General features: G+C 38.1%; 1 protein-coding gene across 2 annotated transcripts in view; it reads right to left on the bottom strand.

The window, feature by feature from the left end:
- usp31 (ubiquitin specific peptidase 31) overlaps positions 1-13,195 on the bottom strand; it is a 133,484-nt gene that overhangs the window by 64,005 nt on the left and 56,284 nt on the right. For both annotated transcript variants that reach the window (XM_060840732.1, XM_060840730.1), the window contains exon 4: positions 11,360-11,452. In XM_060840732.1, the coding sequence (XP_060696715.1) occupies positions 11,360-11,452 (93 nt within the window). The remainder of the gene's footprint in view (positions 1-11,359; positions 11,453-13,195) is intronic.

Consider the following 13,195-nt stretch of genomic DNA (forward strand, 5'->3'; position numbering starts at 1 on the left):
TAACTCAATACCCAGCCTCTGCCTAGGCTACCCACTCTCCTGCAGCTCCTCAACTTTTCTTGGAGTTCCCTTCACTACTTTCACTAATCCCACTGGCTTAGCCTCTTTTTACCACATATTTTCCCAGTGTCTTTCTTCAACGACCAGCATTGTGATTTTGTATGTCCCACCTTACTACAGTGAAAACACCAGAAGCCTTTCATCTCCTTTTCACCCCCTTGAGATTTTTTTTTCATCTGTGACAAACTATTCCCAGTGTGATCTACTCTTTGTTTTAGACAATAGGTGCATGAGTAGGCCATTCTGCCCTTCGAGCCAGCACCACCATTTATTATGATCATGGCTGATCATCTTCAATCAGTATCCTGTTCCTGCCTTATCCCCATAACCCTTGATTCCACTATCCTTAAGAGCTCTATCCAACTGTTTTGTAGTGAAGAATCTCCCCTTCTCCTAATTTCTATCCGTCTCAGGATGAAATTCCTGTCGGAAGCTAGATTTCACCTTATGCACCAATGCATCTTCATCTGCCACTCTGCCGCTCTCCTCACTTTTTGAACTTTCGGTTCATCATCTCTGGAAGTGAGTTTTTAAATCCTCCAGCAGAATAATCTCTCTTAGAGCCTTTTATGTCTTATCTATTTTTATAAGGCCTACACCCATTTATCAAAACTGTTGTTTAATTCTTTCAAGCTCAACTTAAGTTTGAAATGGTTCCTTCTTTATATTTCTGAACCACTGTCTATATGCTTCTGGTACCAATTCATAAGCAAAAATAGCCTTTATGACAACTGCATAATCTCATGACACATCTGACAGCACTACAAATATCTCTAGCTCTGCCTACCAGCTTAGTCTGAACTAGCATTACCTACTAATTCTCTGGCCACTCTATCTGTCTAGCCAATTTTTCAAATGAAGTAGAGGAGGTTTGATACCTTTCATCAAAATGTGTCAATGTTTTAAGATATTTATATACATCACTGCCTTCTCCCTTTATCTTCATACTGTTAACTTGACTTTTGCTGACTAATTCACAATATCTGAAGTTCAAATTCTTTCTCTTTCCCTTTGCTCAGCTAAGAAACTTCTGTCCAAGTCTTTATCTTCTAACTCCAGTTGCCTCATTTGCAATTTTAGCTTTTCTAACTCTACTGCACTTGTCTGTTTCTCTGATACACCTAAGTGCTTGACTAACTCCATTACAATTTCAGCTTTCTTTTTGTCCCTGATTAAACCAAATTCTAACCTATTTGCTAATTCTCAAAGTATATCCTTTCTCTTCTTTCTAAACTTTCTTGGCAAATTTGGGCAGCATCTTCAAACCCCAGAACCTCTTTAGCAATATTAAAAGCCAGTTCCCTCACTTTTAATTTAACCAACAAATAACTGAAATTAAACAAATTTTCTCACTTAAGTTTCATTTAAAGATCGAGGGCACTAATCACCAAGTGTTTAAATCTGCTGGGACCTCTCATATCCCAAATCTGTTCAAATCTGTCCAAATCCCAGGCGAGCCCCCAAACCATTGTGATGCAGAGGCAAACCCCTCTGTTAACTAAACCAAACACCCAGAAAAGCTCACTGCCTTGTAACTGTTAAAATATGAAACACTCTAAAATTCCACTATTTAAATAAAAGTAACTTATTTTCTTAATTCTAATAGTGTACACCGACCATCAAATATTCACAAATCCAAGCCCCTCTTAACTACTTACTATCTGACCCTAACTTTATTTTAAAAAGCTGTCTAGTAATACACTTATTAAATATTACATGAACTTAATCTCAAGACCACTCAGTCTCTACCTTGTCTGCTATCTTCAATCTTCAGCTGATGATCTCCCTGGGTCATCGTCTTTCTTTTTGACTGCAAATTGGTTTTACATGAAAAGGTAACTTTTTGATAGAGAGCGTCTTTTAATTTCTTTGAAAGCAAGATGGTAGATGGGTAGTTGGTTCTACTGCAGTTGCTCTCTGATCAATTTTCAAAATGCCCATGTGTTTTATTCCCCTCCCTCCTCCCCAAGACACATTAAATTTGTATAATTTGATTGATTTATAGGTGTCAATAAATAAATTCTAACTCAATTGGGTTTTAGCATTCTGGGCATAATTAAACTGATTGGTAAAATTCTAATCGTTGTCAAATCAGCAACCAAAACTCAAGTATCCATTTAACAGTCAACTGCTACAAGTATCTATTTTGGACTAGCTAATCTCCCAGCCTTTCCATTCAGACAGTTGAGCTGGCACTTCAAGTTTACTCAAAATTCAGAAAATACTTTCTATTTTAAAGTGAACATACACGCTGTTGACTTTGTAACAATAAGCAACAACATTCTATTACCTTGCGTAATTACCTGCTGAACCCACACACTAAGTTTTGCCATTCTTTCCACCATCCATCTAAGTAATTTGTATAAATTGCAAACAGCTTAAATCCCAAGACCAATCCGTGTGACACACACTTGATAGTCTTGCCAACCTGAAGGTGGCCTCTCAGCACCTATTTGCTGATTGGTGGTCAGCCAATCTGTTTTCCATGCCATTATGCAACCCCTAGACCAGGGGCTCCCATTTTCCACAATAATCCTTGAATCAGGGGAGTTTTGGAAGATAAAAACCAATGCATCAACTCTATTTCACTAGCTGCTAGGATGCAGTCCATCAGGACAAGGGCACTTGTCAGTCCATAGCCGCAGTACCATTTGTCTGGTGATTGTGACTTTACAACCATCGTCCCAAGTTCCTCCCTCACATTTCCCAACTTAACACTGCTTCAAGATGATTTATTGTTTATTCTAATAATAAAGACTGATGCAAAATACCTCTTCGTCTGCCATTATTTTCCATTATTAATTCTCCAGTCTCACTTTCAATAGGACCACCACTTTGTTAAATCCTTTCTTTAAATATTTACAGAAATTCTTATTACCTATTTTACATTTAGGCTAGGTTTGTCTCATATTGTCAAATTTTCCAACATTAATCAATTTGCTCATTCTTTACTGTCCTTTATATTCCATCCAATCTTCTGACTTTTCAACTGTCTCTGCACAATTATGTGCTCTTTGTTTTAGTTTTGTTTTAGCTTGAACATTTCTAGTAAACCACAGATGATAGGCTGTCCCTTGGAATTCTTCTTAATCATTGCAATGTTTCTCTTCTGTGTATTTTGAAAGGGAGGTGATAGACTAGTGGTATTACACTGGACTGTTGATCTAAAGACCTGTTCTGGCGACCTGGATTCAAATCCCCTAATGAAAGATTGTAGATTTTGATATCAAGGAAAATCCTGAATTAAGAGTCTAATGATGATTATGACTCCATTGTTGATGGTCAGAAAAATCCATCTGGTTCACTAATGTCCTTAGGGAATGAAATTTACCATCCTTACCTGATCTGGCTTAAATATGATTCCAGACTCACAACAATGAGAGTAATTAGAAACAGGTAGTAAATGCCAGCCTAGCCAACAATGCCCTCATCTCACAAATGAATAAAAAGAGTGTAAAATCCAAATATTTATCCAATCTCACTGCACAGTACCAGATCTAGTATAGCATCCTCTCTGGCAGGCTACAGAACATGCTCTTCTTAAAGAAAACTTTCCCAAAAACACCCAATAAACTTCTAATTGAGACTATTTTAGCCCATCTGACTTTTCCAATCAATATGTATGTAGATTAAAATCTCTAATTGCTTTAATTTGGAGGTGCCAGTGCTGGACTGGATGGACAAAGTTAAAAATCACATTGTTATAGCATGCTTTTATGACAAGCTCTCATTAGTTCTTCTCTCCACTCTGTGTGGTTATTGCTTTTAGGCCTGAACACCACTCCCAAATAGTGACAACTTAGAGCAGTCCTTGCAGTTAGTACAAAACCAGCTTCTTTAGCATTGCTATTCTACTAAACACAAAACACAGAATCTTGGAATCTCTGCAATATTACAATTCTTTTTGTACAATTAAATTGTTTTCTACAGCTATTCATATGATTTTGATCATTCAAAGGGGCTCTCCGCGTGAATAAGGAATACATTTACCTGGTATTTTGAATTAAGCAAAAAAAAAGCTACTAAAAAATTGAAACAAATAAATGAAATTAAGAAAATGGTTATGAATAAATTGCACAGAAGCTGGACATTGGAGAAAGAACTAGATTAAGATTGCAATTAAGATTGGGGAGGCATTTGATAGGTACAAATCATAATGAAAATGATTTGCTTACTCTTAAAACTTCAATTTATAATGGTATGGCATAATCATATGAATATGAGAGTAATTGTGCAATTTCTATTTTGAGGAAAACAATCTGTTTGCTTCAGCTTCAAATACAATCCTGAGCTTTAAACATTGATTTTGGAAATATAAACCATATGAGCATTTCTTTATTTCCCACAAACATTTTCCCCAGTTTTAGCTTCTTTTTTATCTCAAATTAATATACTGCATCAGCTTTCATCTAAATTAAGATTACACTTAACAAGACAAATTCCACAACTATTATAATTAATGCAAAGCCAGTTTGCACAGCCTGCTATATGCAACAGCACCAGGCATCTGCAATTCGGCAAACTCTTACAGCTCCTTGAAATTAATAAATTCAATAGGAAAAGCAGCTTAGACTTTTGATGAAAGATGAAGAATTTGTTTTAGGAAAATAAATATCTTGATGCATAGTGCAAAGTATTCTAGATCACATACTGTTGCAAAGTGTTTTTCATATTTAGTATTTTTGGAGGGCTTGAGTCTTGAAGGATCGTGGAAAAATAGATTTATTTCAAGTTTGTGGTAAAATTTGGAACATGGTTTGTTTAAGACACTATTGAAAGATCACTTTGGACAATGGCAAGTTTTCTTTTAAACTAGGCTAGCAGCAGAGCACAAAGAAGCAGTTACACGAAGGACGCAGCACCGGCTCCTCTGATAAAAATGTTTGGGAGGGCAGCCATAAACAGAAGAAGAGACATAGCACCAAGAGAGGAAAGGAGCTGAGCACACTCAAACCTGGTAACACTGAACATCGTAAGGGACCCAGCAAACCCCCATCCATGGCATTGGAAACATGAGCATAACAGCAGCTCTGACCAAATCAGAGCATGACACAAAACCAAACCTACCTGGCTTTGCCTTCGCCCCAAAGACAACTGATCATGACAATGGTCCAGCGAGGAACAGCACCATCACCTGTGAAGCTGAAGAAGCTCACTCACAAAACGCGGATATAGGAGCTCGCTCAATGACTGGATTATATTTAAACCTTTATTGAATAGTGTAGTGAAGCAGAAATCTTAGAATGGGTCTGAAATTGCCAGCATAAACGTGTATTAAAAACCACTATGCAATGTGATTCCATGTCGGCTTACCTGGCCAACATCAAAGAGGACCTCCTGTTTCGGCAGCAAAGTGGGATACCTCACCTCAGCAGCTACAGGAAATGGTTGAGCTTGTAGGCCCACAAGCTATCAATTTGGACAGGGCGTAACAATTGCCATTCCTCTAGCCTGGGTATTCTACTGCAAATCGGCAATTAGGGTGATTTGTTAGGGTGGTGGTGGGTGAGCACCTCCTTGAGGCAAACACTATGTACAGAAATACTCTTTCAAGATGAATTAGCATGCACAGGCCAACAGTAAATAATGAACATCTAGCCGACCTCTAGCAGCACCCAGTGCTGCTGGCAACGTCCAGGCCATAATTCCAGTCAGTGACTTCAACTGAGTTATCAATATGGCTGGATGTTCCAGAGAGCAAACTAGTTGCCATGTCCAGATTCCTGATGGAAACAATAAAAGATACCAAGCTGCATGATATGTTCAGCTCCCCTGCAGTTGGAACATATCTTAATCAAAAGAGTCTATTTGCTCAAGGTTAGATTTCCCATTTATGTCTGAGTGTTCGCAGTCAGACCAACCAACACTGTTCAATTCTTCTCTGACCACTGCCTCCTGCTAGCAAAGGACTGACCTACAGGATGACCAGAGAGCTGACAAGAAAATGCAGAAGCTGAATATGAAATTTTTGACTCCAAAACATTGAGAAACTCAAGAGAGATTACAAAGGTTGGAGAAGTGTGAAACACCTCTGAAGTCTTCAGCAGACTGGCTGGAAACAGTCAATATCAAATGTTCTTCATCCGCAAAAGTGTCCAGAAGGTGAGAGAGAGAAAGGCGGGTGAAATTTTCCCAAATCCAGAAAAGCATGTAAAACCTACTTCCATTGCACATGATGGGATTGATGTCAAGGAGGACCTCTAGGAGGTGACGTGCCAGCAAGCCTCGTTTGATGCCTCCAAAATAACATTCTGCTCCATGGAGTGGGATGAGATGTGTTAGAGTTTCCTCTTCCAAAAGGAGCACAGAGAGAGTTCTGATCAGCAGCGTGCAAGAAGATGGCTCAGTAACATCATCTCAGTCTGACATCCTGAGGATCAGCAAACCATTTTATACCAAACAGTATGTCATGAAGCCCACAGACAGCATGGCCTCCCAATCATTCCTGCCTTCTATCATAGTGGACAGTATATGGGAGAGTCTGGACCAACCAGTGTCTCTCCATGAGCTGACAACTGCCTTCAAGTCCTTCGAGAAATGCAAAACTCTCACTAATGATGGCTTACTGACCATGCTTTATTCTGCTTCACGAGATTTGACTGGCCAGTACCTGCTAGAGATCTATAACAGCATACTTCTGCCCAGGAGCATGTGCGATCACCTTCATCTCCCAGTGGAATGGGGAGGTGAGTGCAGATTTAAAAATCCTATCCAAGGTCATTATCAACCAGTTCAGGTTTGTTCTATGGTCAGTGATTCACCCCAACCAACCTGCACTGTACAAGGCAGGAAATAAACAACTTTTCCATAAATCTGAACTCAAGCTTCCAGTTGCCTGCCACTTCGACACAACACCATGCCCCTGGCCAATATTTCTGTCTCAGGCCTGCTTCAATGCTCCAGCAAAGCACAGTGCAGGCTGGAAGAACAGAGTTTCATCTTCCACTCGGGGACCCTGCAGCTTTCAGGACTCAATGAGGTCACCCTCAAACTCCCATGTTCTAGTGAAAAAAGTCCTAGCCTATCTAGCTCCATCTTATAACTCAAACCCTCCAGTCCTGGTAACATCCTTGTTAATCTTTTCTGTACCCTCTTTAATTTAATAATACCCTTCCCACAGTAATAATTATATATCCTGAACAATTCCATCCGTGTCTTTCATCCACATCCACACCCCGAGTCATGTCATGTCATGGGCTACTTTTAGCAAAGCCAACCCATTTTCATCTGCTCATTGTCTCCACTAGCAACATTTCTTCTACTCTAGCTTACTATCAACTACCTGTTTGTCTGTCTAACTTACTTTCTCTCTCTCTGGGCTCTATCTCCATTATTCTGACAATAATAATAAGCACTAATTAGGTAGGAGAGATAATTATGCAGCGTATATACAGTCATTGAGTTTGAGTCACACAGCACTGAAACAGACCCTTCAGTCCAACTCATCCATGCCGACCAAGTTTCCAAAACTAAACTAGTCCCATTTGCCTGTATTTGGTATTGATCCCTCTAAATCTTCCCTATTAATGCCCCTGAACCTGCACCTACCACTTCCTTCTGGCACTTCATTCCACACAGAAACCACTCTCTGTGTAGAAACGTTGCCCCTCAGGTCCCTTTTAAATCTTTCTCCTCTCACCTTTAAAATATGCTCCCTTGTTTTGAACTCTCCCATTTTGGGTAAAGACCATTATTATTCACCTTGTCTATGCCCCTCAAGATTTTATAAACCTCGATAAGGTCGCCCTTAAAACTCCAATGAAAAATGTCCTAGCCCCTTCTTACAACTCAAACCCTCCAATCCTAGTAACACGTTGCAAATCTTTTCAGCAGCCTCTCTAATTTAGTAATATCCTTTCAATAGCAAGACGACCAGAACTGTACACAGAACTCCAAAAGTGACCTCACCAACATTCTGGACAAATCTATTTGTTCTACTGAAAAAGAATAATTCAAAGGCACTTGAATATTCCATTACCTCAGAAAGCTGTGGCTACAAAAACACTGAAGACAATTATTATTGTCTTGACCACATATGTCAGAATGTCAGATTTTGAAATGTTCTACAGTTTATTCTATTTCCTTCAAGAATAACTCATGGTCCAAAGTGGGCTTTTTTGTCTCACAAAGCCAACCTTAGTAGGGAAATCATTTATCTTTTCTTTCCCTGAAGAGTGTACGTGTATGCGTGGATGTTTTGGGGATATTTTGATGGATGAACAATTATACTTGCACATTATTAAATTTACATATTAACTAATCTTTGCATCTACACCGAGTAAGTTTTGTTTTGATTATAAACATTATTGTTGGTTTATTAAGAAACCTAGTGGATGGTCATTTTATATTTTTTTAAAATTTGTAAATAACATTCATACCACACAAATGCCAGACAATGATCACCTCCAATAAAACAGAACAAAACAAATGGACTAATCATCCCTCAATATTTAATAGTGTTAACATCACTGAATACCCCTCTATCAACATCCTGGGAGTTACTCAAATGAAAATGTGGGTCCACATACAGCACATAGATTGCAGTGGTTCAAGAAAACAGCTCAAACCACCTTCTCAAGGGCAAACAAGGAAGGGCAATAAATGCTGGCCTGGCTAGTAAAACTCACATGCTATGTATGCACTAAAAAAATTGATCGAGACATTGTATTAATTAGTCATCTTAGTAACTGAAAAATCTATTTTTGATTTATGTTGTGATTTGTGGAATAGGGACACCAGAGCAATAGTGTACTCCTCCAGCCTCAGGTCGCAAAGTTTCCAATATTAAAATCAATATCCTGAGCAAACCATGTCTGTCAAGACACCAGAGAACAATGGTCTTTTGAAGATTTTACTCCTTATCCTTATTGTCTTCAAAAATAAAAAGAAACTGTTTTTCTGTTTTTAAAAAAATGGGAACCTCTGCAGAGGGAAAAAAATCTTTTTTTTCTTTTGCAAATGCCAAAGACACCGCAGGTTGAAAAAGAGAAACAAGGATATGGACATTTGTATCATCTGTCTATGTCAACCAGTTATTACAACTCATTGAATCAGTTTTGATTTGATAAAAAAAACAAATAACTGTGTTTATAAAGATAACTCCTTGATAGGCATTTTTTTTAATTTAAAAATTCATCTGGCTAAGCAAAGCTATTTTAATGGGCCATTTCAGTAACTGGAAAATACATTGCTGTTTTCTGTACTGACTTATGGAGTCATGGAACTAGAGAGATGGTGCACTCCTCCTGCCTCAGTCACAGAACTATAGCAAATTTAAATGTGGGATAGCAATCCCTCTTTACTGGTGAAAAAAAATACAGAATTAATCATAATTAATTCAAGGTCCCAACTTTAATACTACTGAGACTAAATATCCTTAAAGTCTGAGTGACCATTGGAGAAAAAAGAAAATCACTAAGTACAAGTTTAATCAATCAGTCTGATGGTTACATCTAAATAGTTTTAAGAACTCATTTACAACTAGTAACAGATACAACGCTCTATAAACATTCATCTGAAAACAATATATCCAATCGATTTCTTAGAAGGCCTCCAGCCAGTAGTGTTTGGCCCAGTGGACTGTAATGCCCAACTGACTTGAAGCATGATGCTCTGAAATGATATCTGGCTGCCCCGGGATATCAGTACCCTCTTCCACCTCACTTGCTCTTCCCTTTATTTCTTCCTGCATCCATCAGAAAATTTTAAGCACATTCACGTCCTCTTAACCTGAAACTCTCTAATGGTGCATTTAATGCAATTAAATAACTCTAAAAATTCTATAACTTGAAGAGGGAAGCAGTGATAAGAAATTAGATGGATTTTAATTTACTGAATCTTCACGTTTTTGTTATAGAACTGGGTATGGTTATATTTAATTAAAATAGCAAAATCATAAAATTATTAGATGGCAATATCACAGAGTCAGAATTACACAGACTCTTTGGTCCAACTCTTCTGTTCTTGCCAACCAGATATCCAAAACTGATCTAGTCCCATTTGCCATCATTTGGTTTATATCCCTCTAAACTGTTCCTATTTAAGTAGCCATCCAGATACCTTTTGAACGTCATATTTGTACCCATCGCCACCACTACTTCTGGCAGCTCATTCCATACATGCACACCCTCTGCATGAAAAAGTTGCCTCTTAGGTTCCTTTTAAATCTTTTTCTTCTCACCTTAAACCCATACCCTCTAGTTTTGGCCTTCGCCAACTTGGGAAAAAGACCTTGGTTATTCATCCTATCCATGCCTTTTATGATTTTATAAACCTCTATAGTGTCATCCCTCAACCTCTAACACTTCAGGGAAAAAAAAGGTCCAGCCTATTCAGCATCTCCCTATAGATCAAAACTTCCATCCTTATAAATTTTTTCTGAACCCTTTCAAGATTAACAACATCATTCCTATAGCAGGGAGACTAGAATTAATGCAGTATTCTAAAAATGATCTCACCAATGCCGTGTACAGCTGCAATATGAAATCTCAACTCCAGTAAATAAAAGGAAATATAGTTTCTCATGGTTGAATGCTCAGGAACCAAGAGAGACAGATTTTAGAGAAGCAGCCAGAAATGTAAAGATCAATGTCAGCTGTGACACAGTTGGTAACAATCTTGACTGCGCCAGAAAGTTTTAGACTCAAGTGCTAGTCAAGAATTTGAGCAGAAAATTACAGCTGCCATTTCAATACAGTACTGAGAGAGATTTACACAATTGAAGATGTCAACTTTCAATTGAGATGTTAAACTAAGTTCCGGGTTCCACAGAGGAGCAAGTACGTTATCCCTAGTGCCCCAACCAATACCTTCTTCTCAGTCAAAAGGTCATCATTATCAAATTGCTGTTGTGGGTGCCTGATGAGTACAAATTGGCTGCCATCTTTCATGCATTTAAGTAATCAATTGTTTGTAAAGCAGTTATAAATGCATCCTACATAAATGCAAATCTTTATTTATGGCAAGCTGGAATGCACAGCCCAAGTATGGGCGAAGGTCGTTTAAAGTGGTTTTCAAAAGAGAACTAGACACTATTTTTTAAAAAAAGAGAGAAACTTGCAGGGCTATGGACAAACTGTAAGGGTATGGAACTAAATGGATTTTCTTAAAGAGCTAGCACAGGCACAACAATTGAATGGGTTCCACCTGTGCTGCATGAGTCTGAAGTAACAACAATGATTTTGCCAAAAAGATTATCTCTCTCTGACATTTCCAGTTTATGATATTTAGAAACACCATGCAGTTGTAGCACAAATGGTCCCAAAATGTTGACATTTGTAGCTGTAACTCAAACTCTTACCTGGTCTGAAGTGGAGGAATGGGCAAAGAGATGCACAGGAATGGGTCAAAGGTATTGCTCTGTTTTTGGCAATGAGGACATGTCAATGAAGACCTAAAAGGAAAAAGAGGAACAGTCATTTTGTTGCCAACCTACAAAGTTCTGACAGAAATTCAAGACATTTTTCCATATAAACTGAGAATAGTAACATGACAGGGAGTAAAGAAATAGTCAGCAATCCTACCAGGTTTGGTAGATAATGGAAAAAGTATAAAAATTGTATTGATTAAACTGGAAGAGAGAAATAATAAACAGGTGTAAAGCATCTTTACTGAGGATCAGGTTAGAGTATATGGCACAAATAAGAGTTTTATACATGAATGCACAGAACATATGGAATATATTTAAAAAGCTGCAAGTACAAATTTAAATTGGAGATTATGATACAGTAGCCATTGCTGAGACATGGCTGTAGGAAGGTCTGGATTCAGAATTGAATACATCAGGTTATAAAGTTACAATACAGACAGAGAAAAAGGGAGAGGAGGTGGCATAGTCTTACTGATTACAAACAAAATTATGTCAATGATGAAGGAGGATATAGTGAAGGATTCAGTGGGGACAATATGGTTGGAACTGAGGAACAGCAAAGGATCTAAAACTGTAAGAGGTGGTGTGTACAGACCCCAAGTTGCAGCTCTTAGGTGCTAGATTGTATAAATGCAGAAATTAGACAAGTGCATAGCAAAGCCAGATCAGCATTTATGGGAGATATTAACTTCTATCGCAGATTGGGAGAGGTAGAAAGCACCTGTCAGAAAAGTAGTGAATTTCTCGAGTGTGTCCAGGATAGTTTCCTACAGCAATATATCCTGAATGCAACAAAGGGACAAGTAACAATGGATTTAGTAATAAGAAACAATTTAGATTTAATTAGTAACCTATTCATGCGTGACCATTTATCAAAGTGTGATTATAACATGAGATGAGTACAATGAAAACAAAAAGCATGAATCAACTATGAGAGTTTTAAGATTTAGGGAAGGCCAAATTTAACAAGATGAAACAAACTCTATAGTGAACTGGGAAGATCTGCTAATGGGTGAAACGATTGCAGAACAGTGGAGGATGTTTAAATTAACTTTCAATATAGTACAATTCCAGTTTATACAACTGAGGGGGAAAAACTCTACTTCACAGAAAGAAAAACAGCCACAGACAATTAAAGAAATATGGGACAGCATAAAACTAAAAACAAAGACATACAAAAAACAGCACAGAACCTATTTAATGGAAAAAGGTACAAAAACGGGCAAAGAGCCTCAAACCAGCTTAAGGGCTGAAGGGCTAACAAAGTTGATGATATTCGACAGCTGCATGACCTTGAATGAGTTCAGTGAACATTCCGGTGCATGCTGCAGATGAAATAATCAAAGTTGCTTTTCTGTACTGTTTCCTGCACTGGCTATCTGTTACACTGTATAAGAGAAAACGTTTTGTTGAACTTCACCTCGGGCCAGGATCGCAAACAGTGCCAGAAACAAACCTAAGTCTCCAGATCAGCCATGGATCGAGAGGTCCCTGACATGCAGGAGAGCATGAGCCTCATTGCTTTCTTTTCCTTCCTTTCTCATCTTCACTTATTAGTTAATAAGTGTCCATATATAAGTGTCCATATATAAGTGTCCATATATAAGCAAATTGCTGTTGTCAAGTCTTCTCTCAACTACCTTTAACTGAATCTAAGCAGAACTGCTTGGATACTCCCTGTGATCCAAGACAAAGGGATTATGAAAGGAAATTTGCCAGGGACATCAAAATCAATGAGAGATTTTATAGTTACATAAAGGGAAAGCA

The sequence above is a fragment of the Hemiscyllium ocellatum genome, chromosome 20, assembly GCF_020745735.1.
Source record: "Hemiscyllium ocellatum isolate sHemOce1 chromosome 20, sHemOce1.pat.X.cur, whole genome shotgun sequence".
Lineage (NCBI taxonomy): Eukaryota > Metazoa > Chordata > Chondrichthyes > Orectolobiformes > Hemiscylliidae > Hemiscyllium > Hemiscyllium ocellatum.